The 27,452-nt window shown below is 38.4% G+C and overlaps 1 protein-coding gene across 1 annotated transcript in view; it reads right to left on the bottom strand.

Annotated features, from left to right (window-relative positions):
• LOC150081798 (axotactin-like) overlaps positions 1-27,452 on the bottom strand; it is a 638,696-nt gene that overhangs the window by 347,328 nt on the left and 263,916 nt on the right. The window contains exon 17 of the mRNA XM_090378896.1: positions 22,098-22,320. Within this exon, the coding sequence (XP_090235022.1) occupies positions 22,098-22,320 (223 nt within the window). The remainder of the gene's footprint in view (positions 1-22,097; positions 22,321-27,452) is intronic.

Raw genomic sequence — 27,452 nt, 5'->3', positions numbered from 1 at the left:
TGAAATCATGAAAATGAGGAGAAAAATAAATCCCACAGATTATCCCATTTCACATTGTTCAATGTCAAACAACACCAGGGTTCGGTGTTGGGCTCATTGTTTTTAGTATTTATCCATGATATTGATGAAGGTATATCAGGCTAAATGTCTAAGTTTGCAGATGGTACGAGGGTTGGCAGGGTTGTTAATGACAGTAATGATAGTATGCTACAGCAACAGGATCTAGAAAAGTTGAGTAGATGGGCTGAGAGATGGCAACTGAAGTTTAACATTGACAAATATAAAGTACTGCATATGGGTGGCAGTAATCCTAGAGTAAGGTATCAACTGGCTGGTACTACACTTAGGGTATGTGAAGAATGATAAGGACCTGGGGATATTTTGCAGTCAGATATGAAGTTTTCAGAGCAGTGCAAAAAGGCTGCAAAAGTAGCTCATGGTGTCTTGTCAATGATATACAGGAATTTTTCTAGCAGGGATAAGGGGGGTGACTGTTCCCTCGTATAAGGTGATGGTCAGGCCACACCTTGAGTACTGCATACAGGTCTGAAGACCTCATTTTTGGAAAGATGTAGAGCTGCTGGAACAAATACAGAGAAGGGCAACGAGATTGGTGAGTGGAACAAAGGGTTGACATTACCAAGAAAGGCTTATGTTCTGTAAATTGAAGCTTCTGGAGACTAGACACCTGCACGGTGATCTAATTGAGGTGTATAAGGCCTTGAATGGATTGAGCAAGCTCAATGCTAATGGAATTCTTCCTCTTGCTCAGATTACTCACCTGAGGAGGGCATAAATTCAAATTGAGGAAAGACAATTGTTGAATAGATTTGCAGAAGTTTGCCCTTAGCCAGCGGGTGTTTGATAGACGGAACAAACTTCCATCTGTTGTAATGGAGGTCAGCAACTTAAATAAATTCAAGGCAAAACTGGACAAACATTTGCAGTGAATGGAAGGGTGAAATGGGAAGGGTTTTTTTTTTTTTTCCCTTTTGGCTGATGCTATATAAGCTTGCTTTCTTGTATCATATGCCTCTACTAATGCTAATAGTCTTTTTTTTTTTTTTTTTGTGGTGAGGTCTCTCATCCTCTTTAATAGTGATATCTCCGTAGAACTGCATTCAGACCGTTGCTCACACCATGCCACTGCAGTTTCTAGCCAGTGAAGGCCGCCACATGAGTGGGCCCGCTTCGTCTTCTTCGCATTAGAATCACTTTGGTTAAAGTCAGCATGTTCTTCATCCTGCACTAATGCAACAATTTCTTCAGTTAAAATATAATAACCAGGATCCTCAACAACGTTCTTTAACCATGCCTTTACCTCATCTTGCCCACACTCGCAAAACCTGGGAATCCCTTGAAATTAAGTTACAATCTTACCTATGTCTTCATTCAAATCTTGCACATGTGTGACCATCTCTTCAGCAGCCCCAAAGTTCATGCAATGCCTTTTTCAGATTTCCCTCCAACATGTTCTAGGCATCTGCTAACATGTAGCAACAATCCTTAATGTTGAACTTCTTTGAAAACTCAAGCATATTTTCTTCATCTCCCTCTGGTAGCAGCAAGAGATGCAGGACTTGTTTTTTTGTACATCTTTTTTAGTTTTTCTATAACATCTTGATCCACTGGCTCCAGCAGGGCTGTAACATTTGGCGGTGAAAACCTGATAAAGTTCTCGTCAATTGAATTCAGTTTTTGAAGAGGAGGGTGGGATAGTGCCTTATCAATAATAAGCAAAACTTTACCAGCTTTACCCTCATTTTCTCGATGACTCTTCACACTTGGAATAAAATCTTGGCTAAATCTAACAATGGATTTCCCAATCACCAATAATGGTAAACATGCTGTCCACTTGCATTCGCACACACCATAACTGTAACAAGCTGTTTGTTAGCTTTTAAACCAGGAGCAGCCATTTCATGTCATGATGAAGGGGGAATTCAAATGTTGTTGTTGTTGTGGGCAATAGGGCATCTACCATTAGCCCTTTTTGTACATCTTGTGAAGAGGCTTTCGCCATATCCGGTCATGTGTATGCAGTGTATTGTGTGCAAGTTTTGTGTAGTGCTCATGATGCTAGTAATTTACGAGGGAGTGACTTCCAATTAAGACCAGTTTCATCTGCATTGTAAACTTCATCCTTGGAAAAACCTTCTTCCTCCATCATTTTCAGAAAAGCTTCTATCTCCAAAACATCACCTGATAAAGCTTCTCCTTGAATTTCAAGCTCCCTTACGCTGTGGTGAGATTTGAAAATTTTCAGCCATCCTGTAGTCTTTAAATTCAGATGGGCTTTTAAACTTTTGATTCAATTGTAATTTTTTTTTTTTTTTTTTTTTTTTTTTTTTGGTAGTTGTTGGCGCATAGGCTTCTGTGGCCATAATGCACCTCCCAAGGTTTTTGCAGTACATTGATCCAAGCCCGAGGCGGGAATCGAACCCGCGACCTTTGGGTTGCCAGGCAGGCACTTTACCCACCCGGCTAGCCCAGTCGGCTGATTCAATTGTAATGCTTTTTCACATAAGAGGCCCAGAAATAGGTTCGCCTTGACTTCTCTTTTGTAGAAACCATAAATAAACAGCATCGTTTAATTTCTCATCACTATCTTTTTTCATAGTTTTCCTTTTATAGAGCTATCTTCAGTGTATAACTTTGAAGCAAACTTAAAATTTTCATTTTATCTGCTCTTTATGTCAAGATATGGTTGCTATACCAACATTAAAAATCTTAGCAAGAGATACACCAGCGTCACCCTTTTCCAGTCTATTAATAATTGTTATCTCATCTTCTATCAACAACGCATTGCAGTTTCTTTTGCCTGTAGACGCCATTATTAACACAAGGTATTAAAATTAAAATTTATCAAAATGACACAATATTTCACTTTGAAATAGCCACAAACAAAACTCGAACATTGAGTGATTAGAAACAAAATGCCTGAAATAACCGCAAACTGCAGTGGCTCACAGCAGACTGAGTGAAAGCTAACCGCCCCCGAGCCATACTCCTGCACTCACAATAGACAATGCCGACCTGGCTAGCTAGGTGGGTAAAGTGACTGCCTGGCAACCCAAAGGTCGTGGGTTCGAATCCCGCCTCGGGCTTGGATCAAAGTACTGCAAAAACCTTGGGAGGTGCATTATGGCCACAGAAGCCGATGCGCCAACAACTACAAAAAAAAAAAAAAAAAACAATAGACAATTACGCATCAAGGTCATGGAGACTGTCCTGGGTCCACACAGTTACTAAAGCCAACAATTGAATTTTAACTCCTTCAATAAATAATCGGAAACAAATGCATTAAGCAGCAGAAGTAATATTTCAGCATAACAACCAGTGCACTAAAAGTAGATACTGTAATTTGGGGGGGGGGGATGGCAGTGGTTTGGATAATCGAGGTTCTGCTGTAGTTTTTTTTTTTTTTTTTGCACCACCTTGCAAAATATCTTGCCAGCACCCATGACTGTGTGTTTTTTTTTAGAAGCTCACTTTTTTTTCTTATATTCAGCCTAGAATTCAGACATTGTCAGCAAGTATCCTAACATGATTTCCCAAATTAATTCTGGGCCACAATGTACTCTGCACTTTTTACAGAAGTGTACAGAAGTAGGTTTCTGTGGAGACAGAGACAACAGGTAGCCATTTTGTAATCTCCATAGTTCTATTTTATTTAAGGAATCTTGGAACTGACTTTAATGGAACACATATTCTGCAGGTTACTGAATACAGTAAAGTCATCGACATAAATGGAAGTTCCTAGAGAATTCAAGATGATGTTTGTTATTTGGTTTTTAGGAGCATTAGCAACTAAGGCCATATTGCTCTGGTATATGCGGTGGTCATTCCCTGACCTTTCCGCATCTTCCGTATTTGGTGGTGACGGGCTCGAACCCCAGTCTAATCAAGAAGCGTGTGCTACGCACTGCTGCTAATTCAAGATGATTCTCATTAAAGTGTATAATCTGATTGTGAAAAGTGTGGCACTGAGAAGTGAGCCAGTGGAATCTTCTTCCTCCTGAACAGAGATTATGAAGAAGATACTCTGAAAGCAATCTCAGAGCATGGGACCCTGGAGTACAAAGGCATGCTGGTCTCACAGGAAACTGAAGAACTGTATGGTGCCAAAAGTTTACTCCAATCCAGGAACATCACAAATTAAATATTCCTTCTGGATCGATACCTTTTTCACATTTTCCTCAGACTTGATCATAAGGTCTGAAGTAGATCTATTTTTTTTTTTAAACCAACTGATCCTTGCATATCATAATTTGAGTTTCTAGATAACATAGAAGGTAATCATGTATAATATTCTCCAAGGTCATGCCCAAGTAGTAGTTTCAGAAATATTACCCTGCACAAATAATTTAACTTCTCAAATATCAACTACCAATCCCTTAAATGCTGATCTCCAGGTAATTCTCTAGAGAGGGTTCAGTCCTGTCTTATATCTCACAAAAAAGGATTCTTCTGCTCCTATGTTCATCTTCAAAAACACTAAGATTTCTAGACAAGATCATATATCTTTATTAGAGATTACCAACTTCTAATCTCTCTTGGCAAAAGCACATCACAAATATTGCTTCCTCTGCATCTTAAAATTGGGTTTTCTCTTTTGCTCTCAGAGTTACTTATCTTCTAAACAGCTATTCAATCTGTACAAATCTAAAATCCATCCTATATTGCAATACTGTTGCCACATCTGGGGCGGTGACCCCATAACCTCTCTTGGGCTTCCAGACTTCATTCAAAAGAGGGGTGCTACGTTAATTAAGCATTCAGCAGAAGCAGAAGCAGATGTTCTGTTTCTGCTAAATGCCTTTTCTATAGATACCACCTGTACCCTGTTCTTCTGAATTGGCTTCTATAATTCCTCCCATCTCTTCCAAACCAATCTGGATGTGCCACAACCAGTCATCATCCTTTTACTGTCCAATTTCAAACTCAGAGTTAAACTCTTGTTGCCACTTCTCAGCCCATCTGCCTAACTTTTCTAGATTCTGTTGAGTAGCATACTGTCATTAACAGCCTTGCCAAATTTTGTATCATCTGCAAAGTTGTACATTAAACCTGATATACTTTCATCAATATCATTGATAAATGCAGAAAACAACAATGGGTGAAACATTGAACCCTGAGGGACTCCAACAATAATATTAGTCCATGAAGAGCAGTGTCCATTAATTACCACTCTGTTTTCTCCTACTCAACCATCCCATATCCATGGCAGTGACTTGCCCATGATGCCACAATGCGCCAATTTGTACAGCAGTCTTATGTCCAACAGTATTAAAAGCTTTCCTGAAATCCAAGTATATGATATCAAAATTATTTTCTACATCCAGTTCCTTTGTAACCACATTGTAGTATCCAATTAAATTTTTCATACAACATTTCCCTTTAACAAACCCATGCTTTTCCTGAACTATAACTGCAGTCTTCTTTAGATGATCTTGCATTACTTATTTAACCAGTGACTCCATTATTTTCCCTGGAACAGAAGTCAAACTAACAGGTCTATAATTACCAGGGTGCCAGGAGCAAAATTTGATGAGTTGTAGAGCAGACATCATCTTTTAAGGGCTGTTATTGTTATTGTTATTTTGTTTTTTTTAGGAGCATTAGCAACTAAGGCCATATTGCTCCATGGATAAGCGGTGGTCATTCCCTGACCTTTCCGCATCCTCCGTATTTGGTGGTGACAGGCTCGAACCCCGGTCTAATCAAGAAGCGTGTGCTACGCACTGCTGCTCCTTCCCACCTGGCTATGGAGGCGCCTCTTTTAAGGGCACAAAAGGTGATGTTGTTGAACACGTTGGAACTAATGACATTAACAGTAAGAGATCTACAGATTTACTCAGCAAGTACAGGTCAATGCTCAAAAAAAGGTTGCAAGTAGGATTGAATGTGAAAGTGTCTGCAATTCTGCTCAGACATGATAGGAGAGAGTATATGATGAGAGCCTTGTCAATCAATTCGACCGTGGAGAGATTGTGCAAGGCTCAAGGGGTAAAATTTTTTACAGCCTGGTCTGTGCTTGTTGACAGGAAAGACTGCTTCTACAGGGATGGAGTACACTTAAATAGAAAGGGTGCAAGAATATTTGCTGATGCTATCGAGGCAGTGTTAGGTGGGTTGGAAAACTGCTAGCGTGGGGAAATACACAGACTAAAAGGTTAACGGTGGTTGCAGGCAGAGGCAAAAGTGATTCTTGCATTGCTTCTATTTGAATGAGCAGCAGTCCAGAAAGAAAGGTAATGGAGATTTCCAGGACTGCTGGGAGTCATAGCGGAACAAGTAAATACATTGGCAGTGTTAGGGTAACTAAGAGTAGAAACAGGTGCATGTATACTTGAATGTACACCAATGCTAGGAGTATAGTTAATAAATTTGATGAGCTTGAAGTGCTAGTCAAGACATCAAAGGTAGATATTGTTGGGATATCAGAGATGTGGTTTGTTGTTTGGTTTTTAGGAGCATTAGCAACTAAGGCCATATTGCTCCGGGATATGCGGTGGTCATTCCCTGACCTTTCCGCATCCTCCATATTTGGTGGCGACAGGCTCGAACCCCGGTCTAATCAAGAAGCGTGTGCTATGCACTGCTGCTCCTTCCCACCTGGCTACGGAGGCGCCCAGAGATGTGGTGTCACACAAATATAGGCAGTGCAGATTTGGAATTTGGTTAGTACAATGTGTACAGGAAGGATAGATAGGAGAGGGAGGGAGGGAGGAGGGGTTATGCTGTTATTCAAAAAACACATAAAATCTAAGGAAGGGCATCCAATTGATGTTTGTGGACAATGCAGTGTTGAGTCTGTTTGGTGTGAAATAAGCACTGGGAAAGTAAAAACGAGAATAGGTGTATGTTATAGGCCTAATGAATTTGATGAGTATAATGAGCAATTGTACAGAGAAATAAAGTGGGCCAGTAAATCAGAATATCTTATAATGGGGGATTTTAACTTTCCAGATATTGACTGGAACTTGTGGTTTGGTCACTCACACTAGCAAGACGTTTGTGGATTTATTGGATGACTGTTTTCTACAGCAACATGATCGAGAGGGAACCAGAGAAAGTAATACTCTTGATCTGATTATCAGCAGTGATTATTGTTGCATTAAGAATTTTCAGATAAAGGAACCACTGGGTGACAGTGATTACAAAGTACTGATGTGGGAATTACTTAAAGATGTAACTGCCATCAAGGATAAAGGGAAGGGCTTTTGCTTTCGTAAAGGTGACTACAGAGGTCTCAGACAGTTTTTAAATTCTGTACACTGGGATCAACTGATGAAGTTACCAATGTTTAATTCTAAATGGGAAGTCTTCAGGGACTTAATTTTGGAGACTACCAGGCTTTTCATTCCAACTAAGAAATATTGTTCAGGGTTTAGGCCTAAATGGATGTCACATGAATTAATGAGGCTTGTGGCAGAGGAGAAGAATGTATGGGATGCATATAAAGTATCAGGTGATATAGAAGCCTATGGCAGGTATAAACTAGTCTGTAATCAAATCACAAAGGAGGTTAGGCAGGTGAAGGCAGATTACGAGAAATCTTAGGCAAAGGATACAAAGAAAACAGCAAAGAGTTCTTTACTTATGTAAAGAATTCTTTACTTTTCAAAAACACCAATTCACAAACTCTAGAAGGAAAGGGATGAATCAGATTGGACCAGCAAATATATATGGGTTGACTATTGATGATCATGCTCAGGTAGCTGATAAACTGAATGAGTATTTTGCATCTACATTCCCACATGAGGAGTTATTCAATCAAATGCTAACAGGGAGCTAAGCGATTTTGTAATAGCTGAGAGCAAAGTGGAGGAGAAATTATTGAAGTTAAACACAAGGAAGGCACTTGGGGTGGACAGGATCTATCCAGTTATATTAAAGGAGGCAGCAAAGGAAGTAAGAAAAACCTTAGTCATAATTATGGGAGCTTCATTGGACTCAGGGGAGGTCCTGGACTGGAGGGGTGCAAATGTATCACCAATTCACAAAGGGGGTTCAAAAGGTGACACAAGTAACTACAGACCTGGGATACACTTAAATATTTGCTGATGCTATCGAGGCAGTGTTAGGTGGGTCGGAAAATTGCTAGCTTGGGGGGGATACAAGGACTAATAGATTAACAATAGCCACTGGCAGAGGTGAAAGTGATTCTTGTTTTGCTTCTATTGGAATGAGCAGCAGCCTGGAAAACGAGATTCAGGGTATTTCAGAGACTGCTGGAAGTCATTGTGGTACAAGTAAACACATGGGTTTGGGTAGCTAAGAATAAGAACAGGTGCATGTATACTTGTGTATTAGCATTAGCATTAGCATTAGTAGAGGCATTTGATGCAAGAAAGCAAGCTTATGCAGCATCAGCCAAAAAAAAAAAAACCCACTTCCACTTCACCCCTCTGTTCATTCAAAATACCTGTCCAGCTGAGCCTTAAACTTATTTAGGCTATCAACCTCCACTACAAGGGATGGAAGTCTGTTCCACCAACCAACCACCCGCTGGCTAAAGGCAAATTTCCGCACGTCTATCCTACATCTGTCTTTCCTCAATTTGAATTTATGCCCTCTCAGGTGATTATTCTGAGCTAGAGGAAGAATCCCATCAGCATTGAGCATGCTCAAACCATTCAAGGCTTTATACACCTCTATCAGATCACCTCGCTGGTGCCTAGTCTCCAGACACTGTAATTTGCAAAACTTAAGCCTTTCGTCGTAAGAGCACTCCTTTGTTCCATTCACTAATCTTGTTGCCCTTCTCTGTACTCATTCCAGCAGCTCTACATCCTTCTTGAAATGAGGCCTCCAGACCTGTATACAGTACTCTAGGTGTGGCCTGACCATTGCCTTATACAAGGGAATAATCACCTCCTTATCCCTGCTGGAAAAATTCCTGTATATCATTGACAATACTCCATGAGCTACTCTTGCAGCCCATCTGCACAGCTCAGAGAACATCATATCTGCCTGCACAACCACCCCAAAGTCCCTTTCATTCTCTACCACTGTCAGTGTAGTACCACAGAGTTGATACGTTGCTCTGGGGTTGCTGTTTCCCATATATAGTACTTTACATTTGTCAATGTTAAACTTCATTTGCCACCTCTCAGACCATCTGCTCAACCTTTCCAGATCCTGTTGCAGCAGCATAGTGTCAGTAGTGTCCTTGACAACCCTGCCAACCTTTGTATCATCTGCAAACTTGGACATTAAGCTTGATATACCATCATCAATATCATTTATAAATACAGAAAACAATAATGGACCCAACACTGAGCCCTGAGGGACTCCACTAATAACATTAGTCCACGATGAGCAGTGTCCACTGATTACCACTCTCTGTCTTCTCCCCCTCAACCACCCCTTTATCCATAGCAGCAATTTGCCTCCAATGTCACACTGCTCCAATTTGTGTAGCAGTCTTCCATGTGCAACAGTATCAAAAGCCTTTCTAAGATCCAAGTATACAATATCAAAGCTATTCCCTGCATCCAGTTCTTTTGCGTCTGCATCATAGTATCCAATCAAATTGGTCAGGCAAGACTTCCCCTTAACAAAACCATGCTGTGTCCGAGCTATAACTGAAGTCTTGTCTAAATGATCCTGCAGTGCTTCTTTAACCAGTGCCTCCATTAATTTTCCTGGAACAGAAGTTAAGCTCACAGGTCTATAATTACTTGTGTCAGCCTTTGATCCTCCTTTGTGAATTGTGGTCACATTTGCACATTTCCAATCTAAAGGTACCTCCCCTGAGTCCAAGGAAGCTCTCATAATTATGTCTAAGGGTTTGCTTACTTCCTTTGCTGCCTCCTTTAATATAACTGGATAGATCCCATCCACCCCGGGTGCCTTTCTTGTGTTTATCTTCAACAGTTTCTCCTCCACTTTACTCCCAGTTATTTCAAGATTCTGTAGCTTACTGCTAGAGTTGAATACACCTCTGGCATTCCCCTCGCTGAATAACTCCTCATGTGTGAATGTCGATGCAAAATATTCATTTAGTTTGTTAGCTACCTGAGCAGGATCATCAACAGTTGACCCATCAATATCAAGTGGACCAATCAAGTGTATACACCAATGCTAGGAGTTTGGTAAATAAATTTGAAGAATTTGAGGTATTGCTCAAAACATCAAAGGCAGATATTGTTGGGATATCAGAGACATGGTGTCACACAGATATAAGGAATGCAGAACTGGAATTTGAACAGTACAATGTGTACAGAAAGAATAGACAGGATAGGATGGGTTACACTGTTAATTAAGAAAAACATAAAATCTAAGGAGATGCGTCCAGTTGACATTGATGGACAGTGCAATGTTGAATCAGTTTGGGGTGACATAAGCACTGGGAGATCAAAAGTAAGAGTAGGAGTGTGTTATAGGCATAATGACTCTAATGAGTATAATAAGAAATTGTACAGGGAAATAGAGTGGCCGAGTAAATCAGGGAGTCTTATAATGGGGGATTTTAATTTTCCCAGATATTGACTGGAATTTGTGGGTTGATCTCACACTCATAGCAAGGCTTTTGTGGATTTATTGGATGATTGTTTTCTACATCAGCATGTTCGGGAGGCAATTAGAGGGAGTAATAGTCTTGATCTGATTATCAGTAGTGATTCTTCATGCATTAAGAATCCGCAGATAAAGGAACCACTAGGTAGCAGTGATCACAGTGTGCTGAAGTGGGCTTTTCTCGAAGAGGTAACTACCATCAGGGGTAAAGGGAAAGGTTTTTGCTTTCGAAAGGCGACTACGGTGGTCTGTGACAGTATTTAAATTCTATACAGTGGGACCAACTGATGATGTTACCAACAGCAAATTCAAAATGGGAAGCAATCAATGAACTTATCTTGGAAGCTACTAAGCTTTACATACCAGCTAAGAAATATTTTTCAAGGTTTAGGCCTAAATGGATGCCAGATGAACTAATTAGACATGTAGCAGAAAAGAAAAATGCATGGGATACATATAAATTAATGGGTGACATGGAAGGTTATGATAGATATAAGCTGGTCTGTAACCAAGTCACAAAGGAGATTAGGCAGGCAAAAGCAGATTATGAAAAATCTTTGGCAAAGGATGCAAAGAAAAACAACAAAGAGTTCTTTACTTATGTAAACTCTAGAAGGAAAGGGATGAATCTGATTGGCCCACTGGATATTGACGGTTCAACTGTTACCAATTTTAAACACACACACCAACCGTTTATGACTGATTGAATAATGAAATAAAATAAAATAAAATGATAGAAAAGACTGTAAAATAATATTTACAAAAAACTTTTAATTATTTACAAAAAACTAAACTATAACAAAAATAAAATAAGTAAATAAGTTAAAATGCATTAAAATATAAATATAAAAGCGATAAAAAGACGATAAAAAACACTATTAGAGCTTTCGGAGGTGTCTGCCTCCTTCCTCAGTAATAGTGAGACTTAAAGACACATCCTTAAATATCAGGTTCACGGCACACGTGGATGACCAGGCGCATACTTACTTCACTTGTACCAGAACCGGAAGTGGTCTGGACAATTGGAAAACTAAAAAGTTTATCTCTGGTCAAAACCACCGCCTCAAAAAGGGGGTGAAGCCTAACTCCCCTGTCTCTGTTCATACTATTGTTACCAGAGGATCCAATCCACAGACTTTCCAGCCACTTGCGGTCCCAGAATCTATGCTCCCGGTCAAGGATGACAGCGTTGTCAACTGCAGAACTCAATAAATCCGCCATTGCCAAGCACTATTGGGAAAAACAACACCAGATCTCCCCTGACAATGCTGTCATCCTTGACCGGGAGCATAGATTCTGGGACCGCAAGTGGCTGGAAAGTCTGTGGATTGGATCCTCTGGTAACAATAGTATGAACAGAGACAGGGGAGTTAGGCTTCACCCCCTTTTTGAGGCGGTGGTTTTGACCAGAGATAAACTTTTTAGTTTTCCACTTGTCCAGACCACTTCCGGTTCTAGTACAAGTGAAAGGAATGCTGAGTATGCGCCTGGTCATCCACGTGTGCCGTGAACTTGGTATTTAAGGATGTGTCGTTTAAGTCTCACTATTACTGAGGAAGGAGGCAGACACCTCCGAAAGCTCTAATAGTGTTTTTTATCGTCTTTTTATCGCTTTTATATTTATATTTGAATGCATTTTAACTTATTTACTTATTTTATTTTTGTTATAGTTTAGTTTTTTGTAAATAATTAAAAGTTTTTTGTAAATATTATTTTGCAGTCTTTTCTATCATTTTATTTTATTTTATTTCATTATTCAATCAGTCATAAACGGTTGGTGTGTGTGTTTAAAATTGGTGGAATGAATAATCCCAACCTCAGAGGCCTTATTGCAGGTTCAACTGTTGATATTCCTGCTCAGGTAGGAATAACTGACAGCAAAGTGGAGGAGAAATTGTTGAAGATAAATACAAAAAAGGCACCCAGGGTCGATATGATCTATCCAGTTATATTAAAGGAAGTAAGTAAACCCTTAGCCATAATTATGAGAGCTTTTTTGAACTCAGGGGAAGTACCCATGGACTGGAGATGTGCAAATGTGACCCCAATTCACAAAGGAGGATCAAAGGACGACACAAGTAATTACAGACCTATTAGTATAACTTCTGTTCCAAGGAAATTGATGGAGGCACTTGTTAAAGAAGCATTGAAGGATCATCTAGACAAGACTTCAGTTATAGCTTGGACACAGCATGGGTTTGTTAAAGGGAAATCTTGTCTGGCCAATTTGATAGGATACTACGACACAGTCACAAAGGAGCTGGATGCAAAGAATAACTATGATATCATATATTTGGATCTTAGAAAGGCTTTTGATACTGTTGCACATGGAAGACTGCTGCACAAATTGGAGCAGTGTGGCACTGTAGGCAAATTGCTGTTATGGATAAAGGGACGGAGGTCAGATGAAGTAATGAGACATGTGGCAGAGAAGAAAAGTGCATGGGATACATATAAATTAATGGGTGACGTGAAAGGTTATGATAGATATAAGCTGGTCTGTAACTAAGACAGAGAGTGCTAATCAATGGACACTGCTCTTTGTGGACTAATGTTATTAGTGGAGTCCCTCAGGGTTCAGTGTTGGGTCCATTGTTGTTTTTGTGTATTCATTAATGATATTGACGATGGTGTATCAGGCTTAATGTCCAAATTTGCTGATGATACAAAGGTTGGCAGGCTTGTTAATGACAGTACGCTGCTGCAACAGGATCTAGAAAAGTTGAGTAGATGGGCTGAGAAGTGTCAACTGAAGTTGTTATTTGTTATTTGTTTTTTAGGAGCATTAGCAACTAAGGCCATATTGCTCCAGGGATATGCGGTGTTCATTCCCTGACCATTCCGCATCCTCCGTATTTGGTGGGCACGGGCTCGAACCCCGGTCTAATCAAGAAGCGTGTTCTACACACTGCTGCTCCTGCCCACCTGGCTATGGGGGCACCATCCAACTGAAGTTTAACATTGACAAATGTAAAGTACTACATGTGGGAAGCAGTAACCCCAGAGTAATGTATCAATTCTGTGGTACTACACTGACAGTGGTAGAGAATGAAAAGGACCTGGGAGTAATTGTGCAGGCAGATATGAAGTTTTCTGAGCAGTGCAAGCAGTCTGCAAGAGTAGCTCATGGTGTCTTGTCAATGATATACAGCAATTTTTCTAGCAGGGATAAGGAGGTGATTATCTCCTTGTATAAGGCAATGGTCAGGCCTCACCTTGACTACTGTATAGAGGTCTGGAGGCCTCATTTTAAGAAGGATGTAGAACTGTTGGAATGAGTACAGAGAAGGGCAACAAGATTAGTGAATGGAACAAAGGATTGCTCTTATGAAGAAAGGCTTAAGTTTTGCAAATTACAGTGTTTGGAGTCTAGGCACCTGCGAGGTGATCTGATTGAGGTGTATAAAGCTTTGAATGGTTTGAGCATGCTTAATGCTGATGGGATTCTTCCTCTTGCTCAGAATAATCACCTGAGAGAGCATAAATTCAAATTGAGGAAAGACAGTTGCAGGATTGATGTGTGGAAGTTTGCCTTTAGCCAGCGGGTAGTTGATTTGTGGAATAGATTTCCATCTTTTGTTGTGGAAGTTGATACCCTAAATAAATTTAAGGCCAAGCTGGACAGGTATTTGGAACGAATGGAGGGGTGAAATTGAAATCGGAGCCTTTTTATTTATTTTTTATTTTATTTTATTTTTTGGCTGATGCTGCATAAGCTTGCTTTCTTGCATCGTATGCCTCTACTAATGCTAATGCTAAAAGCTTGCTTTCTTCTATCAACTGCCTTTACTAATGCTAATAGCAAGCACAAAAACACTATACACACAATATTTATCACTTCTAACTTATACAATATCATAGTACATATACAATGCGTGAATTACAAATCGCTATGCATTGTTGGACAGACAACTTATGTGATTGAGACCCGCTATTATTCGTAAATTTGTACAGAGCTCTACTACTGTGATTTTCTCTTTTAGAGAATTGGACAGATGCTATACTATTGTGATATTCTCTTGTAGCGAAAATCACAATAGTATAGCATCTGTCCAATTTTACGTATATTAGCAGGTCTTGATCACATAAGTTATCTGTCCAACATGTCTAGTAAACTTTCGAGACAACAGGATTCCCATAATGTTTTAATACCAGCATGCACTGATGAAGCAGTTGCCTGATTGGGCCCTTCAAAGTTACGTCCTAGATGGTAAATAGATCTATACTGCTATGCAGTATGTACTCAGATTTAGGGATGCATGTAGGCGTGAATTGCCCTCTGAAAACATGCCATTTGGCGAAAATTAATATTCACCCTGCCCTCTGCTCTCATCCTGATGCATCATTTAGGGGTACCACTTCACCAGCTAGCCTCGCATGTCAAAACAACTTGTCACGGAAGTGATGTGGCCTGCCAGTGGCCACATCACTTTGAAACACTAAAATAATAAAACACTAAAAGGAAGCTAAATGATTTTGTCATAACTGAGTGCAAAGTGGAGGAGAAATTGTTGAAGGTAAACAAAAGAAAGGCACATAGGTGTATGGGATCTATCCAGTTATATTAAAAGGGACAGCAAAGAAAGTAAGCAAAACCTTAGCTATAGTTATGAGAGCATCGTTGGATTCAGGTGATGTCCCCATGGATTGGAGATATGCAAATGTATCCTCAATTCACAAAGGGGGTTCAAAGGGTGACACAAGTAATTATAGATCAGTTAGTTTAATTTCTGTTCAGTGAAAACAATGGAGTCACTAGTTAAAAAAGCATTGCAGGATCATCTAGACAAGACTGCAATTATAGTTCAGCTACAGAATGAGTGTGTCAAGGGGAAGGATCATCTAGACAAGATTGCAGTTATAGTTTAGACACAGCATGAGTTTGTCAAGGGGAAGGGTTGTCTGTCCAATTTGGATACTATGATGTGGTCACAAAGGAACTGGATGCAAAAAATTATTTTGATATCATATACTTGGATTTCAGGAAAGCTTTTGATACTGCTGCAGCTGCTACACATGGAAGATTGCTGTACAAATTGGAGCAGTATGGCATTAAGGGCAAGCTGGCTATAGATAAAAAAGCATTGCAGATAAAGGGGTGGTTGAGTCGGAGAAGACAGAGTGGCAGGTAATCGATGGACACTGCTCTTTGTTGGTTAATGATATTAGTGGATTCCTCCAAGGTTCGGTGTTGGGCCCATTGTTGTTTTCTATATTTATCAATGGTATTGATGAAGGTATATCAGGTTTAATGTCCACGTTTGCAGATGATACAGGGGGTCCCTGTTATCTGAGTATTCATTATCTGAGTCCAGGAGTTACGAGGATTTGAAAATTAAAGAATTAAAGCTTTTTCCCTTGAGAAAATTGACCAAGCACTTGAATATTTTTTTGTGAGAACGACCTTCTTTTATAATAAAAAATGTCTAATAAAATAATTTTCCCATTTATCAGTTCCTTCATCCATTTTTTACTATGTACAAGTACATAATAACCATTACTATACGTAATAGATGAGTGGATACACCGTATCTACTTGTCCTTCACAATGAGCTGCCCATATATTGCAATACCCCGAAGAAGAAACGCTTGACTTCGATACCAGGGTACCGGGCCCACCCACCAATGAAAAGCCAACTAGCTTTGAAACGGTGCTGTCTGAGTGGTGGCACCCACTAAGAATAAGCAACAATAGTCTTCTCTATTAGCAAAGTGTTACTTATTCGAGGTAGTGCAATACATCGGCAACTTGTTGTGAAGGATGAGCACAATATGAGATACAGATGAAATGATGCTTTTCACACTATTATCATAGTTTTTCTTTAAGAGTTGTCTATGGTGTATCTACACCAATATTATATAGATATATAATCTTAAAATCCTATGCCTCGCTACATTTAGTTTCATTTAAATAATAAACATCATGAAAATTGGTCTCCGTTTTAAGTGGAATATTCTGAAACCAATTATCCTCGGATAACGAGGATCCCCCGTACAAACATTGGCAGGGTTGTTAATGACAGTACATTAAAGGTTCTAGAAAAGTTGGGCAGATGGGTTAAGAGGTGGAACAGAAGTTTAAAATTGAGAAATGCAAAGTACTGTGTGGGTAGCAGTAACCTCAGATTAACGTACTAACTGTGCAGTACAACACTCAGGGTAATGAAGAATGAAAAAGACCGGGAGGGTAATTGTGCAATCAGATATGAAGTTTTCTGAGCAGTGCAGACAGGCTGCCAGCGCAACTCACAGGGTCTTGTCAATGATATACAAGAATTTTTCTAGCAGGGATAAGGAGGTGATTATCTCTTTATATAAGGCAATGGTTAGGCCACATCTTGATACTGCATACAGGTGTATAGGCCTCATTTTAGTCTGGATGTAGAGCTGCTGGAATGAGTACAGAGAAGGGCAACGAGATTGGTGAGGGGAACAAAGGGTTGCTCTTACCAGGAAAGGCTTAAGTTCTGCAAATTTCAGCATCTGGAGACTAGACATCTGCAAGATGATCTAACTGAGGTGTATAAGACCTTGAATGGTTTGAGCAAGCCCACTGCTGATGGGATTCTTTCTCTTGTTCAGATTATGCACCTCATGGGGCATAAATTCAAATTGAGGAAAGACAATTATAGAACAGATGTGTGGAATTTTGCCTTTAGCCAGTGGGTGGCTGATTGTTGGAACAAATTTCAGTCTGTCATTGTGGAAGGTGATAGCTTAAATAAATTCAAGGAAGAACTGGACAATTTTTTGGAGTGACTGGATAAGTGAAATGGAAAGTTTGTTTTTTTTTGTCTAATGCTATATAAGCTTGCTTTTTTGCATCATATGCCTTTACTAATGCTAATTCTAAAGTCTTGATATTTGCACATTTAACTGAGAGCTTTAAAAATCTAGAACATGAATGTTGCTTTATAACTTGCTGACACTCTACCATGCTGCCTACTAGTGCGATGAAAATAAAGTGCCATATGAAAATAATAAATCTGACTCTTAACACAAAGTAAGTTCAAATATGTAATGCCACTTGTAAATAAAGGGAACAGAACTATCTATGATGGTTAAATTTTCTGCAATGCTATAAGTTCAATATAGTTGCAATGTACACTGTAAAATCCTTATAAACTGTCAATCAAATATGCAAACGGTTGTCAAGTTTTCATTTATGTTTATATTTTAATAACGAATAATCTATAAATTTTGAGTTGCACATCATTGTTTTTATATAAAATGTTGATATTAAAAACACAAAATTGACTAAAATGTTTTTTTTGTTTTTTTTTTTTTTTCGATATTGTTAAAAATTCTGTAAATATAATGTCTCAATACATCACTGCTAATAATAATGAAAGCTTGTTTTTTGCCAAATTTCCCAATGCATACCAATACAAAAACAACAATAATGACTACTCTGATTAGCTGGAAGACATTGCCCTTGAGGCAATAAGTTTGCCAATTGTTATGTTTGTGCATTGTATAATGAAGTTTACAAAAATAAATTTAAAAATAAGCAATTTTCCCTTACTTCACTCAACTCATTGCATTGATGATTTTATTATCCTAATAAATTTGTGTAATTATATGTATTAAAACAAATAATTTAATACATACATACTTCTTTTGAGAAGAAAGTCTCTCAGTAACTAGTTGTATGATCATTTTTTTTTTTTTTTTTTTTTTTATTAGTATCTTCTGTACAGCGGCTTTGGAACATTAGTTCAACTCTGCCATTGTTCTTTATGATTATACAGGACTCTGTAAAATTGCCAGAAATGTGTGTAGTGTTGTGTTTGTGTAGTCTGTATGTGTTATTGTGCTGTTTAGTTGTTTCTGGTAACTTGGCCACCAGGAAGGCCAGGATCACCTGGAAAGCCAACCTGGTGCCCATCTGCACTATGAGGAGGTGGGCCACAAGTATGTATGTCCCTGGCCCCATGAAGGTGGACCACTGCTCTTTGTCTGTTCTAGAAAGGGCAAATTCCTGCATCTACTGGAAGTAGTGCTATACCAGTGGGTGCCAGCAAAATCCTGTACCTGCAGAGCTGCCCAAGCTAAGGGTACCAGAAAAAAAACAAACAAAAAAACAACATATAACAATAAATAATAATAAAATAAATGAAATAAAAAATTAATAAATAAGTATAATTAAATTGAAAAAAAATTTTAATTAAATTGAAAAAAATTAAATTAAATTGAAAGGGAAAAAAGAAATAAATTGAAAGGGAAAAAAGAAATAAATTGAAAGGGAAAAAAGAAATAAATTGAAAGGGAAAAAAGAAATAAATTGAAAGGGAAAAAAGAAATAAATTAAACTGAAAAAAATAATAATAATTAAATTGAAAAAAGAAAAAAAAAAAGATTCCTAAAGTTCCTCATAGTGAACAGCAGTAATAACATTTGCTGTTATTCTAGGCATCTTAATTTGAATTTGTGGTGGGTTTGCTGACAAATAGCTCAGTTGAGAACTGCTGGAAGGCTTTGAAGTTGATGATGGATTCTACTAAGACTGTCTCGTTGCCGGGAGAAAGACTGGGAATTTGCACCTTCGGGATGTTTCTGATGTCCATGTAGAGTGGGCAATGGTACAGGATGTGAATCCAATCTTCTTTTTGATGGCATATGCAAGAGTCAGTGTTAGCTAATCCAAACTGAAACAGCTTTGAGTTGATCAATCCATGGCCAGTGATGAGAAATGATGTGTAGATGTTAGGAGTGAACCAGGAGAAAGTCCTCTGGTTTGCTGTGAAAAAGACTTCTGGGATGAAGTTGAAAGTCATCCTGCCTTTAGTTGATGTGTTCCAGTGTGTTTGCTATTGTTTCATCAATTCTATCAAGAAGTGGGTCTTCTCAAATTTAATATCTGCAAGGGTGTTAACTTATTCCTATGAATGTCATGGGTTTGGCATGCTTGATAGAATAGCAAAATGCATGGAATGCTAGATGGAGGTCTAGGGGCATGACACCTGCAATGACCTGCAGGGCATCAGTTGAGATAGTTCTGCAGGATCTAAGCATGGTTAGGATCATTTGTTGAAGTGAGAGGAGTTTAGATTGAATTTTAGTATTTTTGGTTGCTGTAGGAATAAAGACTGCCTTGTAGTAGAGCATAAGGGTTTTGTGCCCTAGTTCCCAGTCGGTTTTTGTGATTCTAATAATGACCATAGCGAACTTTTTGATTTTCTCTGTTAGGTGGGTTATACAGAGTGTGAAGTTCATATTGTCGTCAACTGTCAGGCCCAGGCATTTAGTGCTCCTGACATAGGGAATTTGGACTAAGGTAAAGAAAGCCAACAAAAGAACCAGAGAAAACTTCAGGAAACTTACTGAACAAACTGCTTTGCCGCTACTGCACTTTAATGCTGCTCTCTTAGTAAACAGATGATGGGCGTTATTCGTCTGGAATAGAAGTCAAGAACCACAGAGTAGTACTTACTACTCTGTGGGCTTAGTCATTGGCTGGCATTATGATGTGTATTAATGAGTAAAGAACAGTGCATAATTAGTTTTGTAATGAATAGTATGCAGGTAATATTAGCACTGAATCTTTCAAAGATGGAATAATTTGTAGGAAAAAATGAAATGTTGCATGATTTTTTGATGAACACCTAAATTAATAAGACCAAAACTGTACTGTTTTAAATGCAATGATTATTTTAAATTAATTGAATCAAAGTCATGTGGAAAGTTCTGGCATTGTAAAAAATGTTCTGTGCAAGTGTCTTTAAAAATAAACAAAAATAACAACAAAATAAAAATAAAGTAATAAAAAATTAATTTTATGTACATAAACAATTTATCCACTAGTCCGCCCATGATTCTAAAGGAAAAAAGGTCAGGTTACCCCCTCCATAGGCGCCTCCGTAGCCAGGTGGGAAGGAGCAGCAGTGTGTAGCACACTCTTCTTGATTAGACCGGGATTCGAGCCCGTCACCACCAAATACGGAGGATGCGGAAAGGTCCGGGAATGACCACCGCATATCCTGGAGCAATATGGCCTTAGTTGCTAATGTTCCTAAAAACCAAATAACAAACAAACAAACAACCCCCTCCATTTTGGGAGGCATTCAAGCTCCAATGGGATTCAAGTGGGGGTGACCTGACCTTTTTCACCATCATTGGAATTTGTTTTCTGTAAATTTTCAAGAGTGGGGTGCACTGTAGATTCTGTTGTCCCTTAAAAGTCATCATTTAGGTTTGGCAGTTGATATTTTTAACTTATTGTTGGTTGCTCATTCTGTGAGGTTTCCAAGTACTGAAGAAGCTCTTAATTTCGATAAACAAAAATAACAACAAAATAAAAATAAAGTAATAAAAATTAATTTTATGTAAATAAACAATTTATCCGCTTATGATTCTAAAGAAAAAAGGTCAGGTCAAGAAATAGTAGGACCAAATCATCTGCATATGCTATTGGATAAGTATAGTCAAGTTGTTTAGACAGCCAGGAGTTCAGTACAATTTTCCAGAAGAGGGTCCCAGAACAAAGCCTTGGGAACACCCTCTAGAGATGGATCTGGTGATGCTGCAGCTCTTGGTTAGGACCCGTATATATTTTTGTCTGAAATAGTCACAAACTAATTGGTGTAATTGGGAGGAGCAATTTGCAGAGCGGAGATTATCACGGATGCTCTCCCACCAAAGGGGGGGGTCAAAGGCACTCTCAAAGCAAAACAATAGTCAGTTCATATTTAGCTTTTGAGTCTTGGACATGATTTCTGAGAGTTAGAAGAGCATCCTCATATGACTTGCTCTTGATGAAACCAAACTGCTACGATGAGAGTAGATTCTGATTTTGGAAGAGATGCCCAATTCTGACTTCTAGCAATCTTTCAAATTTTCTCAAATTGGGTAGGCCAGAATTAGTGACAAGAAGTTGCAAACATGACAAAAAGGTGATTGACAAGTGATGATGTTGCACTTGAATTGGAGACCACCATCTGCCACCCACTTTAAATGGGACATGTTCAACAAGTACTTACTAAAGCAGGTTTACTCACTACAAATCAGGAGTAAACTCATCATGTAGTTTAATCCTAGCACACAAGGTCATTTTGCTAAAATATTTTCATTATTAAACATTTATTTCTGATATTGTATTATATTTAATTACCAACATCAAATGACATTCGTAGGTGGGAGGAGGATAAGATGGAACTAAAAGTTAAATGAAAAAACTGGATTAGAGGGAGGGAAAATCCTGAAAAATGCATATGTTTCTGTCTGAAATCAATTTATTCCAATTTGAATAGATCTTAAAAGGTACTGCATATTAAAAACTTATCTGACATTTAAGAAAACAGATACTTACAAGGTGGTGGTGGACACTACATAAACCTAAAATATTGAAAACTTAATATATAATATTTTTCATATTTTTTTTATTAGTCTCGGGCATTCTTTTATCAACGAGGGGAAGAGTGACCAACAGGTATTCTGAAATATTAAATAATTTATACATAAAAGTATAACTAGCTGTGTACCAGTTCCAGAAAGGATGAATTATTCACATTCACATAAAATACCCTCAGATTTACAAAATAGATAATAAAAATTAATAGGGCATAGCTTACTTTGGTGAACCACCCAAATACAGTGGTCCAGCTGGTAGCTCTAATTCTTCTGTCTCTCCAAGATCACTGACAGCTGAGTCCAGATTGACTGTAAACTGCAAGTGGTGAGGATCACGGTCAATCCACACTTGCTGCCATTCTCCACTGTTCAGTTTTCTCTGTGACTTAACTGATACATGTTGCACCTTCCGATTAACAGTGTATTCGAATAATATCTCATTCTCTGAAACAACAAAACATTTATATTTCAACATTTACTAAGTTTAAATGGCATTAATTCTACTAATGATACCTATAATTTAAAAAAAAATATATGGAAAGAGACAGAAATACCTGTGTATATTTTATTGCAATTTTACTAAAATAGTTTTTTTTTAGGAGCATTAGCAACTAAGGCCATATTGCTCCGGGGATATGTGGTTGTCATTCCGTGACCTTTCCGCATCCTCCGTATTTTGGTCACGGGCTAGAACCCCGGTCTAATCAAGAAGCGTGTGCTACTGAAATAGTTGGTAAGAGTCTGGATTAAGCCACTGGATAGCAATTAATCAAGCAAAGTCTTATCTATTACAGGGATTCCACTGTACCACTTTGTAGTACTTGAGGTACTACTATGATCATTCATAAAAGCTGATCTTATATTAATTTTATCATTGCATCATGAAACAAGTCTTTTTGAAAGGTCATTCTGAGGCATGCCTTCACACAAGACTGCAGATCCGGAGACCTTCGAACTAGCTTTCTATGAATTTGTGCTTTGTACTTATACTAACTTAAACATTACAAACTTAAACATCACTAACATTACCAACATAGCATAGCATTAGCATTAGTAGAGGCATTTGATGCAAGAAAGCAAGCTTATGCAGCATCAGCCAAAAAAAAAAAATAATAAAATAAAATAATAATAATAAATAAAAAATAACCACTTCCACTTCACCCCTCTGTTCGTTCGAAATACCTGTCCAGCTGAGCCTTAAACTTATTTAGGTTATCAACCTCCACGACAAGGGATGGAAGTCTATTCCACCAACCAACCACCCGCTGGCTAAAGGCAAATTTCCTCAAGTCTATCCTACATCTGTCTTTTCTCAATTTGAATTTATGCCTTCTCAGGTGATTATTCTGAGCAAGAGGAAGAATTCCGTCAGCATTGAGCATGCTCAAACCATCAAGGCTTTATACACCTCTATCAGATCACCTCGCTGGTGCCTAGTCCCCAGACACTGTAATTTGCAAAACTTAAGCCTTTCTTCATAAGAGCACCCCTTTGTTCCATTCACTAATCTTGTTGCCCTTCTCTGTACTCATTCCAGCAGCTCTACGTCCTTCTTGAAATGAGGCCTACAGACCTGTATACAGTACTCTAGGTGCGGTCTGACCATTGCCTTATACAAGGGAATAATCACCTCCTTATCCCTGCTAGAAAAATTCCTATATATCATCGACAATACACCATGAGCTACTCTTGCAGCCCGTCTGCACTGCTCAGAAAACTTCATATCTGCCTGCACAACCACCACCCAGGTCCCTTTCATTCTCTACCACTGTCAGTGTAGTACCACAGAGTTGATACGTTGCTCTGGGGTTGCTGTTTCCCATATGTAGTACTTTACATTTGTCAATGTTAAACTTCATTTGCCACCTCTCAGCCCATCTGCTCAACCTTTCCAGATCCTGTTGCAGTAGCATAGTGTCAGTAGTGTCCTTGACAACCCTGCCAACCTTCGTATCGTCTGCAAACTTGGACATTAAGCTTGATATACCATCATCAATATCATTTATAAATATAGAAAACAATAATGGACCCAATACTGAACCCTGAGGGACTCCACTAATAACATTAGTCCATGATGAGCAGTGTCCATTGATTACCACTCTCTGTCTTCTCCCCCCAACCACCCCTTTATCCATAGCAGCAGTCTTCCATGTGCAACAGTATCAAAAGCCTTTCTAAGATCCAAGTATATAATATCAAAGTTATTCCCTGCATCCAGTTCTTTTGTGACTGCATCATAGTATCCAATCAAATTGGTCAGGCAAGACTTCCCCTTAACAAAACCATGCCTTGTGTGAGCTATAACTGAAGTCTTGTCTAGATGATCCTGCAGTGCTTCTTTAACCAGTGCCTCCATTAATTTTCCAGGAACAGAAGTTAAACTAACAGGTCTATAATTACTTGTGTCGCCCTTTGATCCTCCTTTGTGAATTGGGGTCACATTTGTACATTTCCAGTCCATGGGTACTTCCCCTGAGTACTTCCCCAGCTCTCATAATTATGGCTAAGGGTTTGCTTACTTCTTTTGCTGCCTCCTTTAATATAACTGGATAGATCCCATCCACCCCAGGTGCCTTTCTTGTATTTATCTTCAACAATTTCTCCTCCACTTTACTCAGTTATTACAAGATTCTCTAGCTTACTGCTAGAGTTGAATACACCTCTGGCATTCCCCTCACTGAATAACTCCTCATGTGTGAATGTCGATGCAAAATATTCATTCAGTTTGTTAGCTACCTGAGCAGGATCATCAAGAGTTGACCCATCAATATCAAGTGGACCAATCTGATTCATCCCCTTCCTTCTAGAGTTTACATAAGTAAAGAACCCTTTGCTGTTTTTCTTTGCATCCCTTGCCTAAGATTTCTCGTAATCTGCCTTCGCCTGCCTAACCTCCTTTGTAACCTCCTTTGTAACCCTTCCCTTTACCCCTAATGGTAGTTACCTCTTTGAGTAAATCCCACTTCAGCACACTGTGATCACTGCCACCTAGTGGTTCATTTACCTGCAGATTCTTAATGAATGAAGAATCACTACTGATAATCAAATCAAGAGTATTACTCCCTCTAGTTGCCTCTCGAACATGCTGATGTAGTAAACAATCATCCAATAAATCCACAAAAGCCTTGCTAGTGTGTGAGTGACCAGCCACCAAATTCCAGTCAATATCTGGGAAATTGAAATCCCCCATTATAAGACTCTCTGATTTACTGGCCCACTCTATTTCCCCATACAGTTTCTTATTATACTCATCAGAGTCATTAGGCCTATAGCACACTCCTACTCTCAATTTTGATCTTCCAATGCTTATGTCACACCAAACTGACTCGACACTGCACTGTCCAGCAATGTCGACTGGCTTCCTTGGATTTTATGTATTTCTTAACTAATAGCATAACCCCTCCTCCCTTCCTATCCTGTCTATCCTTTCTGTAGACATTGTACTCCCCAAATTGCAGTTCTGCATCCCTTATATCTGTGTGACACCACGTCTCTAAAATCCCTACAATATCTGCCTTTGATGTTTTGAGCAATACCTCAAATTCATCAAATTTATTATTAACATTACATTATGTACTTATAACTAACATTATAATCAGCAGCATTACACTGTGATGTGAAAATTACATTTTTTTTGGAAGAACCACTTCAACAACAGGCATAAGAATCATTAAATATAAAACATGATATCCAATAACCACAACGATCAAGGCTACCATCATTAAAAAAAAGTATGAAATACTGACGTCAATATTGGGGTACTGCTAAATATGATTGATGTTTTAATTAATGATTTATATATTGCAAACCTCACTGACCTGGTGGTCGTGCTGGAGTATAAACAAGAACGTATTTAAAATATGTAAAGAGGAATGGGATAATTAATTATAAAAATGTAATCTAATTTACTAGAGCCTGATTTCAGTGCTGGAATTGAACCCAAAATTGGGACTTCACCTGTGAGGTGTAACTCAAAAATAACAAGCCCTAACTAATTGTTCGCTGAAGATAAAAATCTGTGATTTTCTGTACTTTTTGTAGCATAGGAAGCATGAAGTTCTCTGAGCAATGCAGACAGTGCATAGGGTTCTTAGTATGGTTTTCAAATTTTTTTTTATCATCTTCCCAGAATTATAGCATGAGTGCACCCAGCTACACAACATTGGTCACTATTAATTTGTAGTTACACTACCATGGCAAACTGACTGCTACTGAAGCTATAAAGTTTGGAACTGTGTGTTTCTTTCTAGTTCAGTATTTATAAAAACTCTCGCATGTGATCCAACGATTATTAACAGACTCGGTTGTAAATTACATCTTTTTGAAAGATTCATTTGAAATATTCATTATTATTTTTGAATATTAAACATGGAAATACAGAAAGCGATAATTACTTGGGATAGAGAGTTATATGAATTGTTTACTTCTAGTTTATAAATATAGTTATTTATAAACTATATTACATTAGATCATGTAATATAGTTTATAAATTGTTTATTTATAAACTATATTACATGATCTAATGATTATTAACACTTTCTAAATATTTTTGCAAATAAAATATAAACAAACAGCCTTTTTAAAATATTTAATTTTTCATTAAAAAATAAAAAAATGCAACAATAAGTAATGCAATCCATTAAGAAATGATGAAACATTTAGTATACCCCAAGAAGAATTCACAAAACCAATAAACGTTTTCCAGAGGTTAAAAAGAAAATTTACACAGCAGGTCAAGTACCCCCATGTTTGTAAAAATTAGGTGCACCACTATTGCAGGGTAATTATTCATATAATATAGTTAGCTGGGGTGAAGCAGGGGAGGAGTGTGCTTCTTCAAATGCTCTCACAGATGAAGAACACAATTTCGAATAATTGCCTGGTGCACAGATATAACAGGAGGTCCCCAGTATCCGAATATTCATTATCCGAATCCCCACAGTTATGAGGTTGCAAATAATACATAAAAAATATAAAAACATAAAACATATAATAGTATCTATGTACTTTGTTTCTACTTATGTTGAAGTATTGCCACTACACACTTGACTTTCTGTCCCACTCTTCCTGCAAGTGTCCTGTTCACTCCACTGCCTCTACCTACAGTTGCTTGTAGTGGACACACCTGATATTTTCAATAATTTTTACGTTAAGTGAATTCTTAGTTTTCTTATTTTTATTAACCACACATTCAAAGTGAAGTGCTGATGATAAAACATCATTATGAAACAAAAGACAATGTAAAAGTTATGGTTTAGATGTTAAATTAGAAGTTACACATTGCAAAATAAGTTTGTTTGTTATTTGGTTTTTAGGAGCATTAGCAACTAAGGCCATATTGCTCTGGGATATGCAGTGGTCATTCCCTGACCTTTCCGCATCCTCCGTATTTGGTGGTGACGGGCTCGAACCCCAGTCTAATCAAGAAGCGTGTGCTACGCACTGCTGCTCCTTCCCACCTGGCTACGGAGGCGGCTGCAAAAGAAGTGGAGAATGGGTAATCGAAATCATGTGTCCCCCTAAGATCCAGGAAACAACAATTCACGCCATCCTAAATAATGCAGGAGATATCAAAA

The sequence above is a fragment of the Mastigoproctus giganteus genome, chromosome 8 (assembly GCF_048544385.1).
Source record: "Mastigoproctus giganteus isolate SK-2022 chromosome 8, ASM4854438v1, whole genome shotgun sequence".
Lineage (NCBI taxonomy): Eukaryota > Metazoa > Arthropoda > Arachnida > Uropygi > Thelyphonidae > Mastigoproctus > Mastigoproctus giganteus.
This window is presented reverse-complemented; position numbering and strand designations above follow the sequence as displayed.